This window comes from Mauremys reevesii, linkage group 14 (genome assembly GCF_016161935.1).
Source record: "Mauremys reevesii isolate NIE-2019 linkage group 14, ASM1616193v1, whole genome shotgun sequence".
In the NCBI taxonomy this organism is placed as follows: domain Eukaryota; kingdom Metazoa; phylum Chordata; order Testudines; family Geoemydidae; genus Mauremys; species Mauremys reevesii.
This window is the reverse complement of record NC_052636.1, coordinates 26,677,717-26,701,179: the sequence shown is the minus strand read 5'-3', so window position 1 is coordinate 26,701,179 and position 23,463 is coordinate 26,677,717. Positions and strand designations below refer to the sequence as shown.

General features: G+C 52.8%; 1 protein-coding gene and 2 non-coding genes across 3 annotated transcripts in view; 1 reads left to right on the top strand and 2 right to left on the bottom strand.

The window, feature by feature from the left end:
- The window catches only part of LOC120381570 (zinc finger protein 470-like), a gene marked incomplete at its 3' end in the record, with an annotated part of 50,615 nt that continues 27,152 nt past the window's right edge, over positions 1 to 23,463 (bottom strand). The window contains exons 2-3 of the mRNA XM_039499739.1: positions 21,225 to 21,728; positions 1 to 628 (exon numbers count right to left, since the gene is read on the bottom strand). Coding sequence (XP_039355673.1) covers positions 1 to 628; positions 21,225 to 21,728 — 1,132 coding nt within the window. The remainder of the gene's footprint in view (positions 629 to 21,224; positions 21,729 to 23,463) is intronic.
- On the top strand, positions 14,363 to 14,435 carry TRNAV-AAC. The gene has a single exon. It is a non-coding gene; the product is annotated as a tRNA-Val (tRNA).
- TRNAG-UCC lies at positions 15,807 to 15,878 on the bottom strand. Its single transcript has one exon. It is a non-coding gene; the product is annotated as a tRNA-Gly (tRNA).

Here is a 23,463-nt window from a genome sequence, read left to right as displayed (position 1 = left end):
CTCTCCGGTGTGGACTCTGTAATGTATAACAAGGGTTGAGCTCCGAGAGAAGCTTTTCCCGCACTCACTGCATTCATAGGGTTTCTCTCCTGTGTGGACTCTCTGGTGAGAGATAAGAGAGAAGCGGTGAGTGAAACTTTTCCCGCACTCACTGCATTCATAAGGTCTCTCTCCTGTGTGGATCCTCTGATGCATAGTAAGGTGTGAGCTCCAAGAGAAGCTTTTTCCACACTCGCAACATTCGTAGGGTCTCTCTCCTGTGTGGACTCTCTGGTGAGAGATAAGGGAGGAGAATTGACTGAAACTTTTCCCGCACTCAGGGCATTCATAAGGTCTCTCTCCTGTGTGGATCCTCTGATGCACAGTAAGGTTTGAGCTCCGAGAGAAGCTTTTTCCACACTCGCAACATTCGTAGGGTTTCTCTCCTGTGTGCGTTGTCTGATGAGAGATAAGGGCTGATCTCTGAGTGAAGCTTTTCCCGCACTTGCAGCATTCGTAGGGTCGCTCTTCTGTGTGGATTCTCTGATGAGAGTTAAGGGTATATCTCTGAGTGAAGCTTTTCCCGCACTCACAGCATTCATAGGGTTTGTCTCCTCTGTGTATTCGCTGATGCCTACTAAGGGCTGAGGTATGATTGAAGCTTTTCCCACACTCACAGCATTTGTAAGGTGTCTCTTTTGTGTGGATTATCTCATGTCGAATAAGGGTTGAGCGGTAGTGGAAGTTTTTCCCACACTCACTACACGTAGTCTCTCGCTTTTCCGTGAGGATTTTCTCCTGGGACGTAGTTTCCTTGAGGTCCCTGTGAGTTCCTGACAATTAATGGGTTCATCCACTCTCTCCTCTGAGTGGTTTCCCTGCTCTCTCTCTGGTCTGGGGTAATTTTCACCAGCTTTTCCCTGCTCACGAGGGCTGGACACGCTCCCTTTGGCTCTTCGCAGTAATTCCCCATGCGCTTCGGCGAGCTCAGCATCTTCCTGGTGAGGATTCTGCTCCTCGCTCTCCCTCACCACCCCATCACCTGCTAGAAGAGAGGAGAAATCTCAGAATTGGGGATGGAAAGGCAGAGAACAAACCCAAGTAAGTGCTGGAGAGACAGAAAATAAAAATCAGGGACTCAACTCCCCCTAACTCTTCCCCACAGGGGACAGTGGAGGATCAATTCTGCTCCCACCCAGGACCGGCCTTTAGGGGCCGTGCAGGTGCCCACCCAAGGGGGCGGGCGCAGGGTTTGGATTCCCACCTGACCTGCTGCCGTGAGGCTCGCTGGGCTGATGAACTCGGCACAGGGAGGCAGATATGCAGCTGCGTGGGGGAGTGGGAGAGACCTGAGCTGCAGGGGGAAATTGGACGACCAGCCGTCAGAGTCAGGTGACTGCTCCGGAGCAGAGGGGCCCCTCTCCGCCCTGCTCCACGTGTGCAGCTGCTGCTGTTCCTGTCCCCCCAACCCCGTTCACCCCCGGAGTCGCCCCGTCCACCCCCGACTGGGAGCATCCTCCTGACTGCTCTGCAGGGGGAGGTGCTGATTGATGGCGGGGTGATCCCCTCCCCCCAACCCAGGTACCCGATTTCCACTGAGCTGGGGTGACGGGACGGGGGAATCTGCGTGTGCTGCTGCCTCTCTGGGGCTGGAGCTGCCGGCAGCTGCTTGTGTCTGAACAAGCCTAGTTCAGGCTCCTGACCCTGAGAACTTTCTTAAAGAGACAGCGCGCTCACTTACTCAGGCACACACACACACACACACAGTCCTTTACACACTCCCTTCAACATTCACACACTCTTTAATATCCTCCCCTCAACACACACACACCAGGGCTCCCCGCATCCAGGTCACTTCCCCACCTGGGCTGTGCTGACACATCAGTGAGGACTGCATTCCTGTACCAAACAGTCACTGGAAGGGGGCAGACAAAGGCCTTTAGGACCAGGCATCCGTCACTGTCAAAAGATCATCTCCCTCCTGCAGGTCACTGGCAGCCTGAATTTGTTCGTTATCCTCCCAGAGTCTGGGGGCTGGAATCAGCAGTACCCAGCCCCTCCCTATGTAGCAGGAACAAACACAAACCTGGTCTTTAAAACAAGCTGTCCCCTTCCTTCTCAGGGAAGATTTTTCTGTGATTGAAGTTGAGCTTCAGTTCCCCTCTCCTAGGGGCGGGGCTGGTGTGGGGCCAGCTCCCAGTGAGATCTGTTTTCACCTTTGCCCCCTTTCAGTCACTCCGTATTTATCGGCGTATAACACGCACAGGCGTATAACACGCACCTTCATTTTAAGGGGGAAATTTCAGGAAAAAACTTAAATTTCAAATAAAGGACTTTGAAGCTTCTTAAGGTTCAGGGCCGGCTCCAGGCACCAGCCTACCAAGCAGGTGCTTGGGGCGGCGCCTTGGGAGGGGCGGCGGGCGGGCCGCGCCGTTCGCGGGAGGGGGCTCGGGCCGGGCCGCTCGGGAGGGGACGGGGCTTGGGCCGGGTCGGGCCACGCCGCTCGGGAGGGCAGGGGCTAGGGCCGCTCGGGGGAGGGGACGGGATCTCGGGTCGCTCGGGAGGGTCGGGGACTAAGGCCGCTCGGGGCTCGGGCCGGGCCGGGCCGCGCCGCTCGGGAGGGGCGGGGGCTAGGGCCGGGTCGGGCCACACCGCTCGGGAGGGCAGGGGCTAGGGCCGCTCGGGAGGGGGACGGGATCTCGGGCCGCTCGGGAGGGTCGGGGACTAAGGCCGCTCGGGGCTCGGGCCGGGCCGGGCCGCGCGCTCGGGAGGGGCGGGGCTAGGGCGGTGCTCCGCGGGTTAGGGCCGCTCGGGGGACGGGACGGGGTCTCGGGCCGCTCGGGAGGGCGGGGGCTAAGGCGGCTCTGGCCGGGCCGCTCGGGAGGGGGGCGGGGGCTAGGGCCAGGGCTGCTCGGGGGAGGGAGGGAGGACGGGGTCTCGGGCCGCTCTGGAGGGGCTCGGGGGCTAAGGCAGCTTGGGCCGGGCCGCTCGGGAGGGGGCTAGGGCCGCGCCGCGCCGCTCGGGAGGGGGGGGCTCGCGCAAGCCGGGCTCGGGGCTCAGGCCCCGCCGCTGGGGAGGGGCGGGGCTCGGGCCGCTGGGGGCTAGCCGCGCTGCTCGGGAGTGGGGCAGGGGCTAGGCGCCGCTCGCGCCGCTGGGGCGGCGCTTTCTTTTCTGCCTGGAGCGGCAGAAATCCTAGAGCCGGCCCTGTTAAGGTTATATCGGCGTATAACACGCACACATCATTTGCCCCCTATTTTCAGGGGAAAAAAGTGCGTGTTATACGCCGATAAATACGGTAACTCTGCTCCCAGCTGTCAGGCAGCTTCCAGCCCATCCACCCTGCTCATTAACTCTGTGGTCATGTGTCACTCCCTCTGCCAGCACTCACAGCTTGCAGGAAAGCTACTCCTGCCAGATGCATTGGTATAGTGGTGTGCATAAGTGCTTTCTAAGCAATTCATCTGGGTTTGATTCCCAGCCAATGCAATAATGGCTTTTCTCTTTTGTTGTTTCCTCATCTGGAAGTGGTACAATTTCAGTCACATTGTGTTACAATCACATTATCTATAGAATGAAACAATAAATGTGTCGAAGTCCAGCAGGTCATACAGGATGGAGGCACACAAGGGGCTGGAATGTGTCATCTGAGAAAGACAGAACCCTTGGAAACCTGCATCTCCCATCCCCTGGCCTTGCGTGTTATGATTCCAGCTGCGTGAGCTGTTTGTAGGATGTTCCTGCATGTTGGGGAAATGAAGTTTTGAGTCAGTTTTTGCTCCTGCAGATTCCTTTGCTGTTACAATTATAATGACATGAACAAAAGGGAGGCAAAATAAACATAAACCCCAAGTTGCAATACAGGTGGGGAAAGAGACGATCATGGTTAAGCCAAACACGTCAAAATAAAAATTAATACTAAAAAAGGGGAGGGGGGAAGAGATCAGGTATGTGGAGATCCCCTTGATATTTCAACGCACATTGTTAGAATCAAAGTTCAGACTTGACACTGGAAAACCCGCAACTACCTGTCTCTCTGAACACCTGTGATGAGCAAGATGGAGTTGGGACACCTGTTCTGCTTCAATCATTTATTGTCTCTCTGTTCTCTCCTTCGCCCCCCAATTCCTCGTCTCCAATGTCTCTGCCTTTCTCCTCTTACTCCCTCTCCCCTGCCCTTTCCAGGAACTCACAGTCTACAGCATTTAGGAAAAGCCAGAGCTCCCATGTTCTGCACATGAGCCTGTGTCAGAGGACGTGGGACCCCGGTCAGAACCAGTCACTGGATCAATATGACCCTTTATGGGCGACTTCTCTGCCTGCTCTGCAATTTACATCTTCCCCTCCCCCTCCCCCGCAAACAGGGTGGGGTACAGCTCTGACTGAGAGGCCCCACAGGAGAAACTTCAGCCCCAAAGACAAATTTGTGTGAAATGCTGAGAAGTGAAGAGCCCCCTTCCCCTCCCCCCAAATCCCCAGAACTCTAGTGTCACCCCCATGGCACCAGCACAGGGAACCCAGTGAGGTGGGGTTACAGAATACAAGGGGGAGGGAGCAGGGGAGAGAGGTGACAGGGAGTCTCTTGCTTTCCTTCTCTCTTCACTTTCTGTTCTTCTCTTTCCTTTCAGGAACTGCAGTCACAGCAGGGAGGGGTTTGTCTCTTTATTAGGGGTCCCTCTATGTCACGGAGGCTGCACAAGTCATAGATTCTGTGGCTTCTGCAGTGGCCACTGCGGCTGACTCCGTGGCTGCCCCAGCAGCTGGCCTGGGGGCAGCCTGAGCAGTGGTTCCAAGGGTGGCAGGAGCAGCCACAGCTCAGTGGCTCCTGGCACCTGTCCCGAGGTGGCCGGAGCAGGGCTGGCCCTGGGGCTCCCCGCACCTGGCAGCATCTGGAGTGGCAGTGGGTCCCCAGGGCTTCTCCCCCAGTACATGGTGCCACGGGCCCCCTGGACTCCCTGCGCCCACAGCTGGTGCCACGGACCCCCTGGGCCTCCCTCCCCAAGATTCAATGAGGGGTATTTATGGTATAAGTCATGGCCGGGTCATGGGCAATGAGCTTTTGGTTTTTGCCCGTGATCTGTCCATGACATTTACTAAAAATACCTGCGATTAAATCTTCGCCTTCCTCATTATCGATCAAATAAATCGAAACGCCTCCACCTGCAAGTGGATTTAGCCCAGGACCCTCAGAGTCAGCAGCTGTTACGCCCCCACTGAGCTCTCTGGTCAGGTGTCCTAGCGCTGGAAGCCTCCTGTTTAGATCCTAAAATAGCGTTTTTGCACCAATGGGGCTGAAATTTTGGACCGGACATTGTAGCTCCACCGTTATTTTACTGAATTGCTTCAAAACAGCAAGTCAAGAAAGTCTCCTAAGTGCCAGGCTCTCTGCCATGGAAACAGCTGCCCCTGCTCTGCAGGAGTCTGTGCGCTCCACACAGCAACGTACACACCTGCTCCGCACTGAAGGGGGGTCAGACAGTGACAGGGTTGGTAACACAAATACTTCATACTATTAACTACAGATACCTTCCTTTCTTTAACCCAGGATGTGCCAGTCAACTGGTAACCATGGTGTTATCTTCACCTTCAAATACCTCTCAGTACATTTTCAGTGAGCCCTCCACCCCCTGCCCTCCCTGCAGCCAGCCCCGCACCCCATGCCCTGCCTGCAGCCACCCCGCACCCTCTGCCCTGCCCATAGCCAGCCCCTGCCTCCAGCCAGCCCCGCACCCCATTCCCTGCCTGCAGCCCTGCACCCTCTGCCCTGCCCGCACCAGCCACGTCCTCCCTGCCCTGCCTGCAGCCAGCTCCACACCCCCTGCCCACAGCCAGCCCCTGCCACACCCCCTGCCCTGTCTCCAGCTAACTCCTGCTGCAACCCCCTGTGCCCCGCCCAACGCCAGCCAGCACCCACACACCCCCAGCTGTGCACACCCTGCCCTGTCTCCAGCCAACTCCTGCTGCACCCCCCTGCCTGAAGCCAGCCAGTCCTGCACTCCTCTGTCTCCAGCCCTGCCAACCCCTGATGCACCCCCCTGCGTCCCTGCCTGCAGCCAGCCTGCCCCACACACCCCTGTCTCCAGCCAGCCCCGCACCCCTTGCCCTGCCTGCAGCCAGACCTTACCTCCAATCAGCCCCTGCCCTGCCTCCAGCCAGCCCCATGTCCACTGGTGCCCTGCAGTTCCCAGGGCAGTAACCCTGCACACCTGCTTCAATGAGGGGGGCAGGGAGCAGCTGGGACCCCACATGTGCACACCCGAGGGTGACCAGACAGAGAGTGTGGAAAATCAGGACAGAGGGTGAGGGGTAATAGGATCATAGATAAGAAAAAGACCCCAAAATTGGGACATCTGGTCACCCTAGCACACCCCCAGGACTCCTGAGTTCCATTGCTGGGTTTCCTATTGGTTCCACTGCTGGTTGTTTTCCTTTTCCTGGGGGACTCTGGGCAAGTTGCTCCCCACTCTAGGGCTCCGTCCCCAGCAGGCAAATGGGGATTTAATACCTTCCCGCTATTGGAAAGTGCTGGGAGAATCCCCCAGCCAAAGCTGCTCTGACAGCGCTAAGCAGCATCTGACCATTTCAGGTCGGAGCGCACTGCCCAGGAGGAGGAGAGTCTGGCTCTGGGGTTTCACTTCAGCCCAGTCTAGAGGGAGGGGCCCAGCCATGGGGTTTGGCTCAAGAAGACCAAGTCTCCAATTCGTTAAGGGCGTTTTGAATTCCAATCCTGAGCTCCAAAGTGCTTGGTGTCAGTTGCACATTTTAGAACGATACTCTCCACTCCCTTTTCCAAATCATCATTCATACTGTTTACCCACCTCCACTAGGCCTGGAACCCTGCCAAAGAAGGAAAGAGGCTGGGTTTGGGATGATTTGTTTTTGACAAATCCATGATCCCTCGTGCTAAGAACCAAATTATCCTGTAGGTGCTGCTGACAAACTGAGTGTTTAAGAATGTATTGCAGTATCTCTCCAGCTATGGAAGTGAGGCTAGCTAGTCTGTAAGTCCCAGGGGTCTCTTTGTTCCCCTTTGAAAGATAGGTCCTGTCTTGTTCATGGATGGGAAGATGTTCTTTTTCAGGGATCTCAGACGAGAACTGGGGCACAACACCTGGTTTGTTAAGGCCACAAAAATGGAGGCAGGAACCTCTTCTCTCCTGCTGGCAAAGAACCCCAGGTACCTAAAAGACAGAGACTCACATCCCTGAATGGGCTTTAGAAAAGGCAATGGTTAAAAAGTTTGGCTCTGACCATTTCTTGTTTCCACAGACTAGACATTTTAGCAAACTTTAGAATTCCTTGGTGCTAAACACCGTGAAACTCCCCTTTCTCCTTCACACAGGGCTTTATCGCCCCTTATCTCACTCAGGCTCATGACTGCTCAGAGTTCGAGAACTGTCCCTGTTCCCATTGGGCAGATGGGGAGGAGCCTGAGGTACAGAGAAGGGAAGTGACCTGTCACCAGATGGATCAGACTGAACAGGTTTCACATCTCGAGGAGGCTCTTACCTTCTAAACAGGGACGGCTGTTTTCTAGTAAAATCACTAAAAGGGAAGGAGAAAACTCGAAAGAGGTTCCTCCTGGTGCTCACGTCCATGAACCCGAATACTCTCCCAGTCCTCAAAGAGAGACCTGGAGAAGGAGACTTGCTGGAGCAAAGCCACAGGGGTCTCTGAGGTTTCCCTGGCCCCTCGCCCCTGTCCTGCCTGGCTGATGTCAGCATCTCTCTGTGAGGTCACCACCTCCCCACCACCTTGGACCAATAGGCTGAGGTCCTGCAAAAGGCCTTTGTGATGTCACTGCCACACCCCTCCCTTGCTGGGCCAATGTCCTGCCCCTGGCCAGGCACTTTGCAGGTTTGAGCTACTCCCTGTGGATCACCCCACTCAAGGAGCGTTCGTTCTAGGCAGCAAGCCGGCTAGACAGGGAAACATCAGACGCTGCTCCCAATGCTAAACTCGGTTTTTCAGAAATTAGTCGACTTTATGGCCAGAAGAGACCATTAGAGCATCTAATCTGACCCCCTGCATATCACAGGCCTCCTGTATGACACAAGAGCTACTTTTGGGGCAAACACATTCCAGAAAGGCATCTAGTCTTCATGAAATGACATCAAGAGATGGAGAATCCACCACTTTCCTTGGTAGCTTGTTCCTGTGGTGAATCATCCTGACTGTTGAATATTTGTGCCTTAGTTGTAATATGAATTTGTCTCTTTTCATCTTCCAGCCATTGGGTCTTGTTATGCCTTTCTCTCCTCGATTAAAGAGCCCTTTAATACCCAATCTTTTCTCTCCATTAAGGCACTTCAACACTTCAGTGAAGTCACCTTTCAATCTTCCTTTAATAAGCTAAGCAGGTTGAGCTCTTTCAATAGCTCACTAGAAGGCATTTTTCTCCAGCCCTCAGAACATTTGGTGGCTCTTTGCTGCCCCAAACTCTAATTTCAAAACATCTTTTTCAAAGGAGGACACCAAAAATGGAGGCTATTCCAGTATCAGTCTCACTGATGCCGTGTCACCTCCTGTGACGTTATTGACATAATCTGTAACCATATATGCAGCAAAGAATCCTGTGGCACCTTATAGACTAACAGACGTTTTGCAGCATGAGCTTTCGTGGGTGAATACCCACTTCTTCGGATGAAAGCTCATGCTGCAAAACGTCTGTTAGTCTATAAGGTGCCACAGATTCTTTGCTGCTTCTACAGAACCAGACTAACACGGCTCCCCTCTGATACTTGTAACCATATAGATCACCGTTGCGACCGCTGTTCTATTTGTAGCCAATATTGTAGAAAGGTTGTAGCGTAAGGGGTCTATGGAAAGGTTCTGATTGGCTGATTATAATTATGCTATTTCTAGATGTGTATCATTTTATAGTTGACTTCATGAATTCCTGCTCAATTCCCCACTGGCTGGAGCATGGCTAGAGTGTGTCTGTGGTTAATGATGTTGCTGTAGATTGTTCGTTTCCAGCCTTGGCAATTCAGACAGTCCCTTTTCCCAACATATCTCCAGCACATCATTAGTTCCAATAACAGGGCAGCTTTTCTCTGGGGCACTGGGATTTTTTGGGGAGTTGGTGGCTTCTTTCTTTCCTCCCCTGGAGTAAACTCAGCTTTTTATTCCATGGTTCATGTTTTATGGAATAACAACATCAGCATGAAGAAAGAGGAGAGGGAATATCTCACTGCCAGGGCTGAAGGTGGCCACGTCCCTCTGTCTGACCATTGCCATTGCAGGAGAGAAGGTGTCAATGGAATCGAATGCCCTGGCTCAGACAAGAGACACAGGGAGGTTTTGCTGTTCATGGATCCATGCAAAGGAAATTGTGTCTCTGTGTGAAACTGAGGAGGAACATGAAATGCCCACAGGGTGGCGCAATGCCCTAAGCTAAGGCAGGAGGGGGAAGGAATGGGGCTGAGGAATGACTGAAGTGGACTCACCTGGGATTGAAATGACATTTGTTTGTGTCGGGCAGTGAGAAATGTGACATTAATTCAGATGCAGGATTGAGGCTTCTTTAGCTCCTTGTAAAACTTGAACTTGATTTCCCAGAAGGGAGAAATGGAAAGTCTGGGGCGGCCTTGAGTCCCTGGCTGGGTCTCCTAGGCAGTGGAAAACATCCCTTGTTTGGCCCTGCCAAGGGGATCGTGAAGAGTTGAGATGCCCCCTCGGCTTGGATCAAAGCGGGAGTTGGATGGAATTTATCACACAACCCTCCCTGCTCCCCAGAGCCCCACGGGGAGAAGCTAGAGAAGGGGGAGTCATTCCTCCCCTGCGCTCCCAGAAGAGCTGCTAGCAGGGACGCCCAGAGGTGGGGGCAAGTGGGGCAATTTGCCCCAGGCCCTGGGTCTTGCAAGGGCCCCCACAAGCAGGAGTGTCGCTGGGTGGAGCAGGGGGGGCTGCCACTCCCCCACTGAGCACATTCCCCCAAAGTGGCGCCTTAGTAGGAATTTGGAATAAGGTGGAAAGATCTGGAATTCCCCCCCCCCGCAGAGTTGATTGGCCGCCGGGGCCTGATTGAGCCGCTCCCATTGGGCCTCCAGCAGCCAGACCCCCCCTTGCACACACACACACACACACACACCACTGCCTCAGCACACTGCGGGGGAGGGGCTGTGTGCTGGCACGTGTTTAACGTTGGCTCCAGTGGCAGCCAGTGGCTCGAGCTGCCGGGTGGTAAGAGGAGTCCTGGGGGGCAGTTAGGGAGCAAGGGGAGGGTTGGATGGTTCGGGGGGGACTTTCTGGGGCCTGGGGCAGTCAAGGAACAGTGGGGGGGGGTTAGATGGGAGGAAGTCTGGGCCTCTGTCCAACAGCAAAACTGCAGCATAGAAAAGCAGCCGTCAGCAGGAAGTGCTATCAGCTGGCCGGCAGCCTGCACGGCCCCAGCCCGCTTGCCTGAGCTGTATTGTTAATGCATTTTAGTTGGAAGATGCAGCCTGAGTGATTTAAAGGCCCCAAACGCGGCTGAAAGAGCTGGGACAGTTGCAAGCTTTCTCTGCTGGGCTTTTCATCGGGGTCACACAATGCAAACCTGCTCGAGGCTCCGCACAAGAGATTTCTTGAGGCCGTCCATGCAGCTCACAGCTTAAGCTCTTCTAAGCTTGCAGCCGTGGCACAAAAGGATTTGGGAGCAGTTAACAATTCTCTGTGGTTAAGAGATTTTCATTTCCTGGGCCCTGCTACCCAATGCCACAGGGGAGACTGAGTGAGTAGCCCGGCTTGTCCTCTGCAATCCCTTCCCTGCTTCTTTCCCTTGTGTTTGCAAGGGTCTCATTAACATGCTGCATCCGAACGCCTCTCCCCAGGCCTTCCCTCCAGAGACACAGTCCTGGCTTCTCCTCCTTCCTCACTTTCTCCTTCTCTCCCTCTTTGTGGTTTTTCTCCATGCCCCGTCCCTGGTCTGTGCTCCCTCTCCACCCCATGCACTGTATTGAGCACGTCTCTGCCTCTCTTGTTTATGGGCCCTGTGCTGGGATGGCAGAGGCAGAGCTATTGTTGTGTTCTCTGCTGGGTCTGTTTGGATCAGACTCTAAAATCAAACGCTCCCTTTGCTAGCAGGATCCCTCTGCCTGCTCGCCAGGGCTTCTGGCTACACACTAGAGCCAGGTGCTAGGGCAGAAGCAGCTGCCCATGTACCCTTAATGGCAGGAGCTGTGCGTGGTCCCTGCCCCGCCCCCCCACACACACTTTGGATTATGGGGTGTGTCTTGGTGGCTGGTGGCACAGGAGGGGTGCAGGGGTTAGGGGTGAAGGGGGTGCAGGAGAGGGGCAGTGGCTGGTAGCACAGGAGTGGGCACAGGGGTTGGGGTGAAGGGGTGCAGGAGAGGGCAGTGGCTGGTGGCACAGGAGGGGTGCAGGGGTTGGGGGTGAAGTGGGGTGGGAGGGGCTGTGGTTGGTGGCACAGGAGGGGGTGCAGGAGTTAGGGGTGAAGGGGGTGCAGGAGAGGGGCAGTGGCTGGCAGCACAGGAGGGGGTGCAGGGGTTAGGGGTGAAGGGGTGCAGGAGAGGGGCAATGGCTGGTAGCACAGGAGCGGGCGCAGGGGTGGGGGGTGACGGGGGGCGGGAGGGCAGTGGCTTGTGGCGCAGGAGGGTGCAGGGGTTAGGGGTGAAGGGGTGCAGGAGAGGGGCAGTGGTTGATGGCACAGGAGGGGGTGCAGGGGTTAGGGGTGAAGGGGTGCAGGAGAGGGGCAGTGGCTGGGGGCACAGGATGGGGCGCTGGGGTTAGGAGTGAAGGGGTGCAGGAGAGAGGCAGTGGCTGGGGGCACAGGAGGCGCAGGGGTTAGGGGTGAAGGGGTGCAGGAGAGGGGCAGTGGCTGGGGGCACAGGAGGGGGCGCAGGGATGAGGGTGAAGGGGGGCAGGAGAGGGGCAGTGGCTGGTGGCACATGAGGGGGTGCTGGGGTTGGGGTGCAGGAGGGGGCAGTGGCTGGGGGCACAGGAGGGGGTGCAGGGATTAAGGGCAGAGGGGACACAGCGTAGGGGTTAGGGCACAGGAGGGGGCAGAGTTAGGGGTGGGGGAGGTGCAAGGGTCGGGAGTGCAGGAGCTGGGGGTAAAGGGGGAGGGGGATCGTCCAGGGGCGATGGGGAAGTGCCAAAGTACAAGGTTTACCCAGGGCACCATTTCCCCTAACGCTGGTCCTTGGTAACATTTCTTGCTGGGAGGGGGAGGGGAGAGACGAGGCGTTTTCTCTCTGTTTCTTTCCTCTCCATTTTCTGCTCCTTCCTTCAATTCCAGAAACCTCCCTTGTGTGTCAGACGGTGCAGTGACGCCCTCCCCACCCCAGGCCTCTGGAGCCTTTGGAGCAGGAAGATCCCAGGAGCTGAGGATGGATCCAGGGGTGAGTAGCTGGCAGGAAGGAGTCCTAGCAGCTCTTCTGGGAGGGCAGGGGAGGAATGACTCCCCCTTCCCTAGCTTCTCCCCGTGGGGCTCCGGGGAGCAGGGAGGGTTGTGTGATAAATTCCTGTAACCCTTCTGCCCCTCTGAGTTGGCAGAAACAAGGGCCGGGTTCAGTATCTAGCGGTTCTGTTTCAATAACACAATGCAAAACTGGCTCGAGCCCCCACCCAGTGACCTGGGACAATTACATACCACCCCCGCCCCCCCGGGCGCCTCTAGGAGGCAATACTTCCCCTCTCGCAAGCAGGGAGTCTGAGCCGCTCCACTCCACCAGCCGTTCCATGAACCACTCCAGTGGTCCCTGCAAACTGCTCTGCTGGGGCAGCAAAGAGCCACCAAATGTTCTGAGGGCTGGAGAAAAATACCTTCTAGGGAGCTATTGAAAGAGCTCAACCTGTTAAGCTTATCAAAAGAAGATTGAAAGGTGACTTCATTGAAGTCTTGAAGTGCCTTAATGGAGAGAAAGGATTGGGTATTAAAGGGCTCTTTAATCCAGCAGAGAAAGGCATAACAAGACCCAATGGCTGGAATGTGAAAAGAGACAAATTCATATTACAACTAAGGCACAAATATTCAACAGCGAGGATGATTCACCACAGGAACAAGCTACCAAGGAAAGTGGTGGATTCTCCATCTCCTGATGTCATTTCATGAAGACTAGATGCCTTTCTGGAATGTGTTTGCCCCAAAAGTAGCTCTTGTGTCATACAGGAGGCCTGTGATATGCAGGGGGTCAGATTAGATGCTCTAATGGTCTCTTCTGGCCATAAAGTCGACTAATTTCTGAAAAACTGAGTGTAGCATTGGGAGCAGTGTCTGATGTTTCCCTGTCTAGCCGGCTTGCTGCCTAGAACGAACGCTCCTTGAGTGGGGTGATCCACAGGGAGTAGCTCAAACCTCCAAAGTGCCTGGCCAGGGGCAGGACATTGGCACAGCAAGGGAGGGGTGTGGCAGTGACATCACAAAGGCCTTTGGCAGGACCTCAGACTATTGGTCCAAGGTGGTGGGGAGGTGGTGACCTCACAGAGAGATGCTGACATCAGCCAGGCAGGACAGGGGCGAGGGGCCAGGGAAACCTCAGAGACCCTGTGGCTTTGCTTCAGCAAGTCTCCTTCTCCAGGTCTCTCTTTGAGGACTGAGGGAGTATTCGGGATCACGGACGTGAGCGCCAGGAGGAACCTCTTTCAAGTTTTCTCCTTCCCTTTCAGTGATTTTACTGGAAAACAGCCGTCCCTGTTTAGAAGGTAAGAGCCTCCTGGAGGTGTGAAACCTGTTCAGTCTGATCCATCTGGTGAGAGTTGAATTCTAGGCATGGAAAACACGAGCTTAAGGAGGCAGAATTTTATTGCACACCTGGATTTTGTCCCTTAGAATCACTGGGGACATTGGGGGTTGTCCTTTTTGTTTCACCTCTTGCTCCATCCACTGTCTGATCCCTCTTTTCTCTTTGTCTCTTGCTTCCTTTGTCCTTTCTCCTGTTCTCCTCCCAACACCAGGTTTTTTTCTCCTGCTGATAACCGCTCACGTTAACTGATCACTCTCGTTATAGTGTGTATGGCAACACCCATTTTTTTCATGTTCTCTGTGTGTATATATATCTTCCTACTGTATTTTTAACTGCATGCATCCGATGAAGTGGGTTTTAGCCCACAAAAGCTTATGCTCAAATACATTTGTTAGTCTTTATGGTGCCACATGTTCTCCTTGTTCTTTTTGCAGATAAATTAATGGAGGTTAAGTGCATTAATGGCTATTAGCCAGGATGGGTAAGGAATGGTATCCCTAGCCTCTGTTTGTCAAAGGGTAGAGATGGATGGCAGGAGAGAGATCACTTGATCATTACCTGTTAGGTTCAGTCCCTTTGGGGTACGTGGCATTGGCCACTATTGGCAGATAGGATATGGGGATGGATGGACCTTTGGTCTGACCCAGTATGGCCATTCTTATGTTCTTATGAAGGGAGGGGCAGAGCCCTGCAACAGAGTTTCTGTAGTGTAGTGGTTATCACGTTTGCCTAACACGCAAAAGGTCCCTGGTTCAAAACCAGGCAGAAACATAATGGCTTAATTTTTCCCAGCTCCTAGTGGCCTGTCCCTGCTGTTGTAGGAGCAGCAGTGATTTCTATGCTCAATAGGTCTGTTATACTTCCCCCATTCCCATTTTTGTCTCCTCTCCCTCTCTGAATGCCTGTGAAGTGGCTTCCCCCTCTCCCTCCGGCTCCCTCCTGCAATGCTTGTGGGATGAAGGGGCTGGTTGAACAGCTGGAAGATCAGAAGAGCTCCTAGATAGACAAGGTGTCTGGGACTCTCATTAGGCAGCACTCACACACCCAGAGCATGGACACTGCCCAAGGTGGAGTGTGACCCACCAGATGCAGCCAAGTCATCTCTAGTCGCAGGCCATGAGGAGCAGGTCCTTAAAAGGGGAAGGGGCCCTGTGCTCAGCTGTGCTCTCACAAGCTTGTACCTCCAGTGAATGCCCTTCGCCCCGACCGCCTGGCCAGTGGTTCACTGCATTGCAGTTCATTCTGCCTCGGGAAGACTTACCTTCATCGCACTGTCCATCACGGTGCTGGGGGACACTTACTTGGCAGAATCCTGTGCCTGCCTCTTGGCTTCCCAGTGGTGGCTATTTGCAGCCCAGGAGAAGAAGGATGGTTCTGGTGAAAGGAAGACAAGCAAAGCTCTGGGAGGAAATTTGGGTGTGGGCTCTGCGCTGGGGGTGGGGGTGGGGTGCAGGAGGGGTGGTGCAGCTCCCAAAGTGACCGGTACACACAACCCTCTGGCAGCAGCTCCTAGATGAGTGGGGCTGGGGAACTTCATGTGCTGCTGTCTGCAGGCGCTGCCCCCCCAGAGCTCCCATTGGCTACAGTTCCTGGCCAATGGGAGCTGCAGAGTTGGTGCTCGGGGCAGGGGCAGCACGTGGAGACACTCCCCCCACCCCAGGGGATGCTTGGACATGCCAGCCACTTCTGGGAGCGGCACGGAGGGACGGATGTAGAGTGGGCAGGGAGCCACCTTAGTGCTGCTGGCACATCTCTGCACACGCATTGGGGAGGGGAGCAGAGGGCCTCCATATCCTGCCTGGGGTAGGGGCAGAGCACGGAGCTGCCTCCCCTCCCGGGTCTATTCCAGGAGTGGGTGGGTGGGGTCTTTTGGCCTGCAAGGTGCAGCAGGTCAGACTAGATGATAACAATGGTCCCTTCTGACCTTAAAGGCTCTGAGTCTAAAAGGGAGAGGGAACTAAAGGAAATTAAAAAAAAATAAATAAACTAAGCATTGTAATACCAGGATGACTCCAACTGCTCATTATATAGTCCCACCCCTTTCTTCCTCCACTGGGTGTTTAATGACACTGATTCTTTCATTCCATTGATAAACTGATACAACATGACTGAAATCAAACCAACTCCCAGTGGAGGAATCATCACATCAGCTGGGAATTGAACCCAGGTCAACTGCTTGGAAGGCAGCTATGCTCACCACTATACCACCAATGCATCTGGTGAAAGTCTCTGATTTTTCACACTTGGTGTCTGGTCACCTTACTTCTCAGCATGAGGCGAATGTCTCTGTGGTCTCTGCCATTCATCGTGGGGAGTTTCCCCACTGATAACAGTTCTTGCTGGGTTGGGGATGGGAGAGAGAAGAGGCGTTTATTCTGTTTAATTCCTCTCCATTTTCTGTTCCTCCCCGTCCCTTCCAGGGTCCTCCCTTCCATTTCAGACTGTGCAGTGACACCCTCCCCGCACCCAGGACTCTCGAGCCTCTGGAGCAGCACGATCCCATGAGATCCTCAGTGACCAAGGGTCTTTTCCAACTTCCAGGAGACCCAGCTTGAGTCTAAAGGACGCTCTGTTCCTTCCTGGGGATCCTCTCTCCCTTCATGGAGATCAAGGTCATGAAGCCTCTGCCTTGCCTCCTGGGTCTGAATTAATGTCCCATTTCCCACTATCTGCTCGAAAGAAACAAGTTTCTAACCCAGGTGAGCGGCATTAATTCAGCTGGAATCCTTCACCCACATTCCTTAGGAGATACAGACTCTCTGTGACACAGACTGACTGGGGTTCATCTCTGCATGTCCCCAATGGGGAAGGAAAGACACTGAGGGGGAAGGAAGAAGATGGACAGAAGGAGTCAAATGGGGCTAGACCAGAATAGGACATTTTCTGCCTGTTAAAATGTACTAGACTCTAATTGCTTAAAACAAAACAAAAACCCACCAGCTTCTGTTTGAACCATCAGCTTTTCACAGAGCAGCCAAAGCGGCGAAGCACAGACACACATAACCACCGACAGCCCAAGTTTGTCTAAGAAGCACCTATAGTGGCTCATGCAGGGGGAAATACAGCTGTGGGTGTGAGTTCAGGCCTCACCCAGAGTGTTGGTTTTCATTAGCCACGGAGCTTCCCCTACTTGCTTTGCCCAATTCACATGGAAAGTGCCATAGGAGGGTGATGAGAGTAAATTCTAAACTCTGAAATGCGGAGGTTGGCCCAGAGATTGGGAAAAGGGGTTTGAAGAGAAAAAGCTCTAAGAGTATAAAACCAGACAGTCTCCAGGGGCAGGTTCGGTACAACGCCTCAACAGGGAGCCATTCGGGGGAGGGGGTTTCACTCCCTCTGTTAAATGTCCTGAGAGGTATTTTAAGGTGAAGATAACACCAGGGCTAACAGGTGACTGGCACGTCCTGGGTTAAAGAAAGGGACCTGGGTTAATAGTCTGAAGATTTGTGTCACCGTCACTGTCTGACTCCCCTTCAGTGCGGAGCAGGTGTGTACGTTGCTGTGTGGAACACACAGACTCCTGCAGAGCAGGGGCAGCTGTTTCCATGGCAGAGAGCCTGGCACTTAGGAGACTTTCTATACTTGCTGTTTTGAAGCAATTCAGTAAAATAACGGTGGAGCTACAATCTCTGGTCCAAAATTTCAGCCGCCCCTGGTGCAAAAACGCTATTTTAGGATCTACATCGGAGGCTCCTGGCACTAGGACACCTGGCCAGAGAACTCAGTGGGGGCGTAACAGCTGCTGACTCTGAGGGTCCCGGGCTAAATCCACTTGCAGGGGGAAGTGTTTTGATTTATTTGATGGATAATGAGCACCAGCTACCAGGGGAGAAGCCCTAAGAGTCGCTGCCACTCCAGCTGCTGCTAGGGCAGGGGGGAGCCCCAGGGGGCCAGCTGCTGCTCTGGCCACCCCTGAAGTGCTGCCAGAGGCCACCAGGCTGTGGCTGCTCCTGCTGACCTCGGGACCACTGGTCAAGTGGTCCCCAGGGCCAGCCGCATTGGCCGCTGCTTGGGCGGTCCCTGGAGCCAGTTGATTGAGTGGCCCTGGAGTCAGCCACTGTGCCCACTGCAGAAGTCACGGAGGTTGCAGGAAATCACAGAATCCGTCACTTCCACCACCTCCGTGACAGACACGGAGACAAATCCCTCCCTGCTGTGACTGCAGTTCCTGGAAGGAAAGAGAAGAACAGAAAGTGATGAGAGAAGAAAAAAGAGAGATTCCCTGTCACCTCTCTCCCTGCTGCCTCCCCCCTTGTATTCTGTAACCCCATTTCACTGGGTTCCCGGTGCTGGTGCCATGGGGGTGACACTAGAGTTCTGGGGATTTGGGGGATGGGGAAGGGGGCTCTTCACTTCTCAGCATTTCACACAAATTTGTCTTTGGGCTGAAATTTCTCCTGTTAGGCCTCTGTCAGAGCTGTACCCCACCCTGTTTGCGGGGGGGGGGGGGAGAGGGGAGATGTAAATTGCAGAGCAGGCAGAGAAGTCGCCCATAAAGGGTCATATTGATCTGGTGACTGGTTCTGACCGGGGTCACACGTCCTCTGACACAGGCTCATGTGCAGAACATGGGAGCTCTGGCTTGTCCTAAATGCTGTAGAGTGTGAGTTCCTGGGAAAGGGCAGGGGAGAGGGAGCAAGAGGAGAAAGGCAGAGACATTGGAGACGAGGAATTGGGGGGAGAAGAAGGAGAGAACAGAGAGACAGTAAATGATTGAAGCAGAACAGGTGTCCCAACTCCATCTTGCTCATCATAGGTGTTCAGAGAGACAGGTAGTTGCGGGTTTTCCAGTGTCAAGTATGAACTTTGATTCTAACAATGTGCATTGAAATATCAAGGGGATCTCCACATACCTGATCTCTTCCCTCTCCCCTTTTTTAGTATTAATTTTTATTTTGACATGTTTGGCTTAACCGTGATCGTCTCTTTCCCCACCTGTATTGCAATTTGGGGTTTATGTTTATTTTGCCTCCCTGTTGTTCATGTCATTATAATTATAACAGCAAAGGAACCTGCAGGAGCAAAAACTGACTCAAAACTTCATTTCCCCATCATGCCGGAACATCCTACAAACAGCTCACACAGCTGGAATCATAACACGCAAGGCCAGGGGATGGGAGATGCAGGTTTCCAAGGGTTCTGTCTTTCTCAGATGACACATTCCAGCCCCTTGTGTGCCTCCATCCTGTATGACCTGCTGGACTTTGACACATTTATTGTCTCATTCTATAGATAATGTGATTGTAACATAATGTGAGTGAAATTAAACCACTTCCAGATGAGGAAACAACAGAAGAGAAAAGCCATTATTGCAGTGGCTGTGAATCAAACCCAGATCAACTGCTTGCAAAGCACCTACGCACACCACTAGATCACCAATGCATCTGGCAGGAGTAGCTTTCCTGCAGACTGTGAGTGCTGGCAGAGGGAGTGACACATGACCACAGAGTTAGTGAGCAGGGTGGATGGGCTGGAAGCTGCCTGACAGCTGGGAGCAGAGTTACCATCCCAGAGTGACTGAAAGGGGGCAATGTTGAAAACAGATCTCACTGGGAGCTGGCCCCACACCCGCCCCACCCCCAGGAGAGCTCAACTTCAATCACAGAAAAATCTTCCCTGAGGAGGAAGGGGACAGGTTGTTTTAAAGTCCAGGTTTGTGTTTGTTCCTGCTACGTACGGAGGGGCTGGGTAGTGCTGATTCCAGCCCCCAGACTCTGGGAGGATAAGGAACAAATTCAGGCTGCCAGTGACCTGCAGGAGGGAGATGATCTTTTGAGAGTGACAGACGCCTCCTCCTAAAGGCCTTTGTCTGCCCCCTTCCAGTGACTGTTTGGTACAGGAATGCAGCCCCCACTCCTGGGTCTCTCCTGGGGAAATAATGTTTCTGTGCAAAACACCAAAGCTTTTAACAGAAAGGAAGAAAAGGAAATGGCCACATGATGGGACTAGGACATAAAGAATGAAACACAAGATCCTTCTCCATGTGCATTGACTTTTAACCTTGTTTGTGGTGGTGTTGTATCCATGCTGGTCCCAGGGGTCCTCTGGGGCGCCGGGCATTGGCCACGTTCGGGAGAGTGGGTTAGATGAACAGGTCTGACTCAGTGTGGCTGTTCTTATGTTCTAACTGCTGGTTATGGAAGAGACGCCCTTCCAGGCTACACAGAACTGAAGAAGGGTGCTGGGTTAGCTCCACAGCTTGTCTCTTTCACCAACAGAGGTTGGTCCTCTTACCCTCACCACCTTGTCTCTCTTGGACTCTGAAAAGTGCTTTCTCTCCACTCCCCTTGGAGAGACGTTAAGTTTCCCTTTGGGCAACTATCAGGCTGAAGCAATTGTATTGACTGTGACACTAGAATTGAAGATTTAATATTATAAATAAATGAGTCTAAACCTGAGGTTCTGGTTTTCACATTGGTTTTTCTATCTCCGTTCCCAATTCTCTTCTAGAAAGGCCTCCAGGACGCCTGCCGAGCCCAGCAAAAGTGGCCAGGAGAAAGCCCACACTGCTGCTCTTTCAGGTAGTTGAAGGCTGCTATCAAACCCCCCTCACTCACTCAGTCCCCAGTCTGTGGCAGTGCATAGGATTCTTCCATCCTAAGTGCAGGACTCTGCACTTCTCCTTGTTGAACCTCCTCAGATTTCTTTTGGCCCAATCCTCCAATTTGTCTAGGTCGCTCTGGACCCAAACCCTGTCCTCCAGCGCTTGGGTTCTTTACATGCTTTCACAGAGCAAAGAGCACATGTTCCATGATTTCATAGGGCAGAGTTTTGTGCTATCGGGAGCTTTCCCTGTGTGGATTTGACAGGTGGATCAACACAGAGACACATTGTGACCCTTCTCAGGGTGCTGAGGGCTGTGAGTCTCCTTGTTGCCACCTGCCACAAGGAAGAGGGACTTTTGCATTTGGAAGCTGGATGTTAGTGACCAAACTCACCAGCCTGCTGGAACTCAAGGACCCTCCTCTGAGCTACAGCAGCCACCTTAACCCTTTAGTTCCTTCAATGTGTCCCCCTCTGGGGTCCAGCCCGGATCACCAACTACTCGGTGAAATCCCAGAACCTCTCTTCCCCAAGTACCCCAGGTTACTAGTTTTACTGTGGACCATTGCTACAGCACCTGAGTACAGTTATCGAACAAGCAAAAAATTTATTTAACAACGGATAGAGATTTAAACAAACAAACGTGAGTGATGGAAACCAACTGTTACCAACTAAACAAAGGCAGAAAATGATAGAATAGAAAGGCCAGCACAAAAAACAGAGAGAGGAACAATAAGATACTAAAAGGACAATGGTTGGAACTCTCCATTTCTCTCAGTCTTTGGATTGATGGGTACTAGAGCTGTAACAACAGTTGAGGAACCAGGGTAAATTAAATCTAAGGTTTGAGCTGCTAGTGAAGCATTTCCCACACTCACTGCATTCATAGGGCCTCTCTCCTCGTGGATTGTTTGATGCCTAATAAGGTGTGAACTGCGATTGAAGGTTTTCCTGCACTCAGTGCATTCATAGGGCCTGTCCCCTGTGTGGATTCTCTGATGTCTAGAAAGGACTGATCTTTGAGTGAAGCTTCTCCCACACTCACGGCATTCAAAGGGCCTCTCCCCCGTGTGGATTCTCTGATGTTGAGAAAGGTCTGAGCTGCTAGTGAAGCGTTTCCCACACTCAGGGCATTCAAAGGGCCTCTCCCCTGTGTGGATTCTCTGATGAACAGAAAGGGCCGAGCTGCTAGTGAAGCATTTCCGACACTCACGGCATTCATAGGGCCTCTCTCCTCTGTGGATTGTTTGATGCCTAATAAGGTGTGAAATGCGATTGAAGGTTTTCCTACACTCACGGCATGCATAGGGCCTTTCCCCTGTGTGGATTCTCTGATGTTTAGAAAGGTCTGAGCTGCTAGTGAAGCTTTTCCCACACTCACTGCATTCAAAGGGCCTCTCCCCTGTGTGAATTCTCTGATGTTGAGAAAGGTTTGAGCTGCTAGTGAAGCATTTCCCACACTCACGGCATTCATAGGACCTCTCTCCTCTGTGGATTGTTTGATCACTAATAAGGTGCAAACTGCGATTGAAGGTTTTCCCACACTCAGTGCATTCATAGGGCCTGTCCCCTGTGTGGATTCTCTGATGTACAGAAAGGGCTCAGAAGTGAGAGAAGGTTTTTCCACACGCACTGCATGTATTTTTTCTCTTTCACCTGAGGATATCCTGCTGTGTTGTGGTTTCCATGAGGACCTTCTGAGTTCCCCAACAAGAAATAAATTTATCCACTTTCTTCCCTGGCTGGTTTCCTTGATGTGTTTTTGGTCTGTGCTGAATCTCCCAGGGTTTTTCCTGCTTATGACTCCTGGACACATTCCTTTTTGATCTTTGAGATAATGCTCTGTTTTTACCCACTGGCTCAACATTTCCAGGCTGAGAATTCTGCTCCTCTTTCTCACATGCCATTGCATCACCTGCTGTGATAGAGACAGAAACCTCAAACAGGGATGGAAAGGGGAAGACCAAACCAAAACAAGTGCTGAGGACAGGTCAAATAAAAATCAGGAGCTGAACTCCCCCAAACTCTTCCCCCAAGTAGGAGAGAGGAGGATGAATTCAACCTTCACATCCCATCCAAATACGCAGGGGAAGGGAGGAAGCCACTGCCTGGTGTCTGCTAGGATCTATAGGAATCCATGAACTATATTTACCCTGAGGATACGACCCCTGCTAGGGATAATAATGAACTGAGAGACCTCCCCAAGGGCTTTGTTGGGTATTCCAGATGTTTCCTTCAGGCACTTACAGATTCTGAGGTGGTTTAATGTTTCCTCACCTGTGCAGGAAGATCTCAGGATCTCTCTTTCCTCTGACCGCTGGAGGTGTGGGACCCATGGCTCTTCCCCTTGTTCCAGCTGGGAGATCACATCAAGTTGGAAAACTAGAAACCCTGCTCAGATGAAAGAAAACAAAGGAGTCCAGTTGATTTCATAAGACTTGGTCTAAAAAAACATTCTATTAATTTAACTTCAGTGCTTAGTGTGACCTGGTGCGGCAGGGGCAGTTCTCACTGAAAATGCCAAAGTTAGGGCAGGCTGAAAAAGGGAGAGCAGATGCTCCCAAAACTGCTGGTTAACACTGAAGTTAAACTCACTGACCAGTCACCAACTGGGTTATCGAGAAGCTGAAAAAAGAAATCACAGGGCCCCCTTTATTGCATCCCAGTTCTCTGGCTCCTAATCAGCAGCGAGGTCCAGTACAGTGAGAGGTTATTTAAAAACTCTGCTCACATAAACAAAGTGTTCCTCTGACCCCAAAGGGTCAGCCACATCACCAGGTCAGTATAGGTTTGGATATTACCCAAAATTCCATCCTTCCAGCCAATCCTTTAGCATCTAAACTAAAGGTTTAAACGAAAGAAAGACAGAAAGAAGTTAAATGGGAACGCAGTCAGATACATTCCAAAATGGATATATCAGGTTCTTAGCAGTATTGGTGAATTGCTGGCTTGAAAGTCCGTCTGGAACACATCCATAGCTTGGATGGGTCATTCAGTCCTTTGTTCCAGGGTTCAGTTTGTAGAGAAGTTGCTCCAGAGGTAGGAAGGGGGATTGAAGACAAAATGGAGATGATGCAGCTGCCCTTTACATTCCTTTTGCCATGTGGCCTGTACTTCCTGTGTCCCAAACACAAGCTTCACAGCACGTGGCATGGAAAAGCCTTGGAGTTCTCATTACACAGGCATACCCCGGCATGTCTTGCTGACTCAATAGGTGTATCTCCTTGATCCTTTCCATGGGCTCATTGTACAGCTG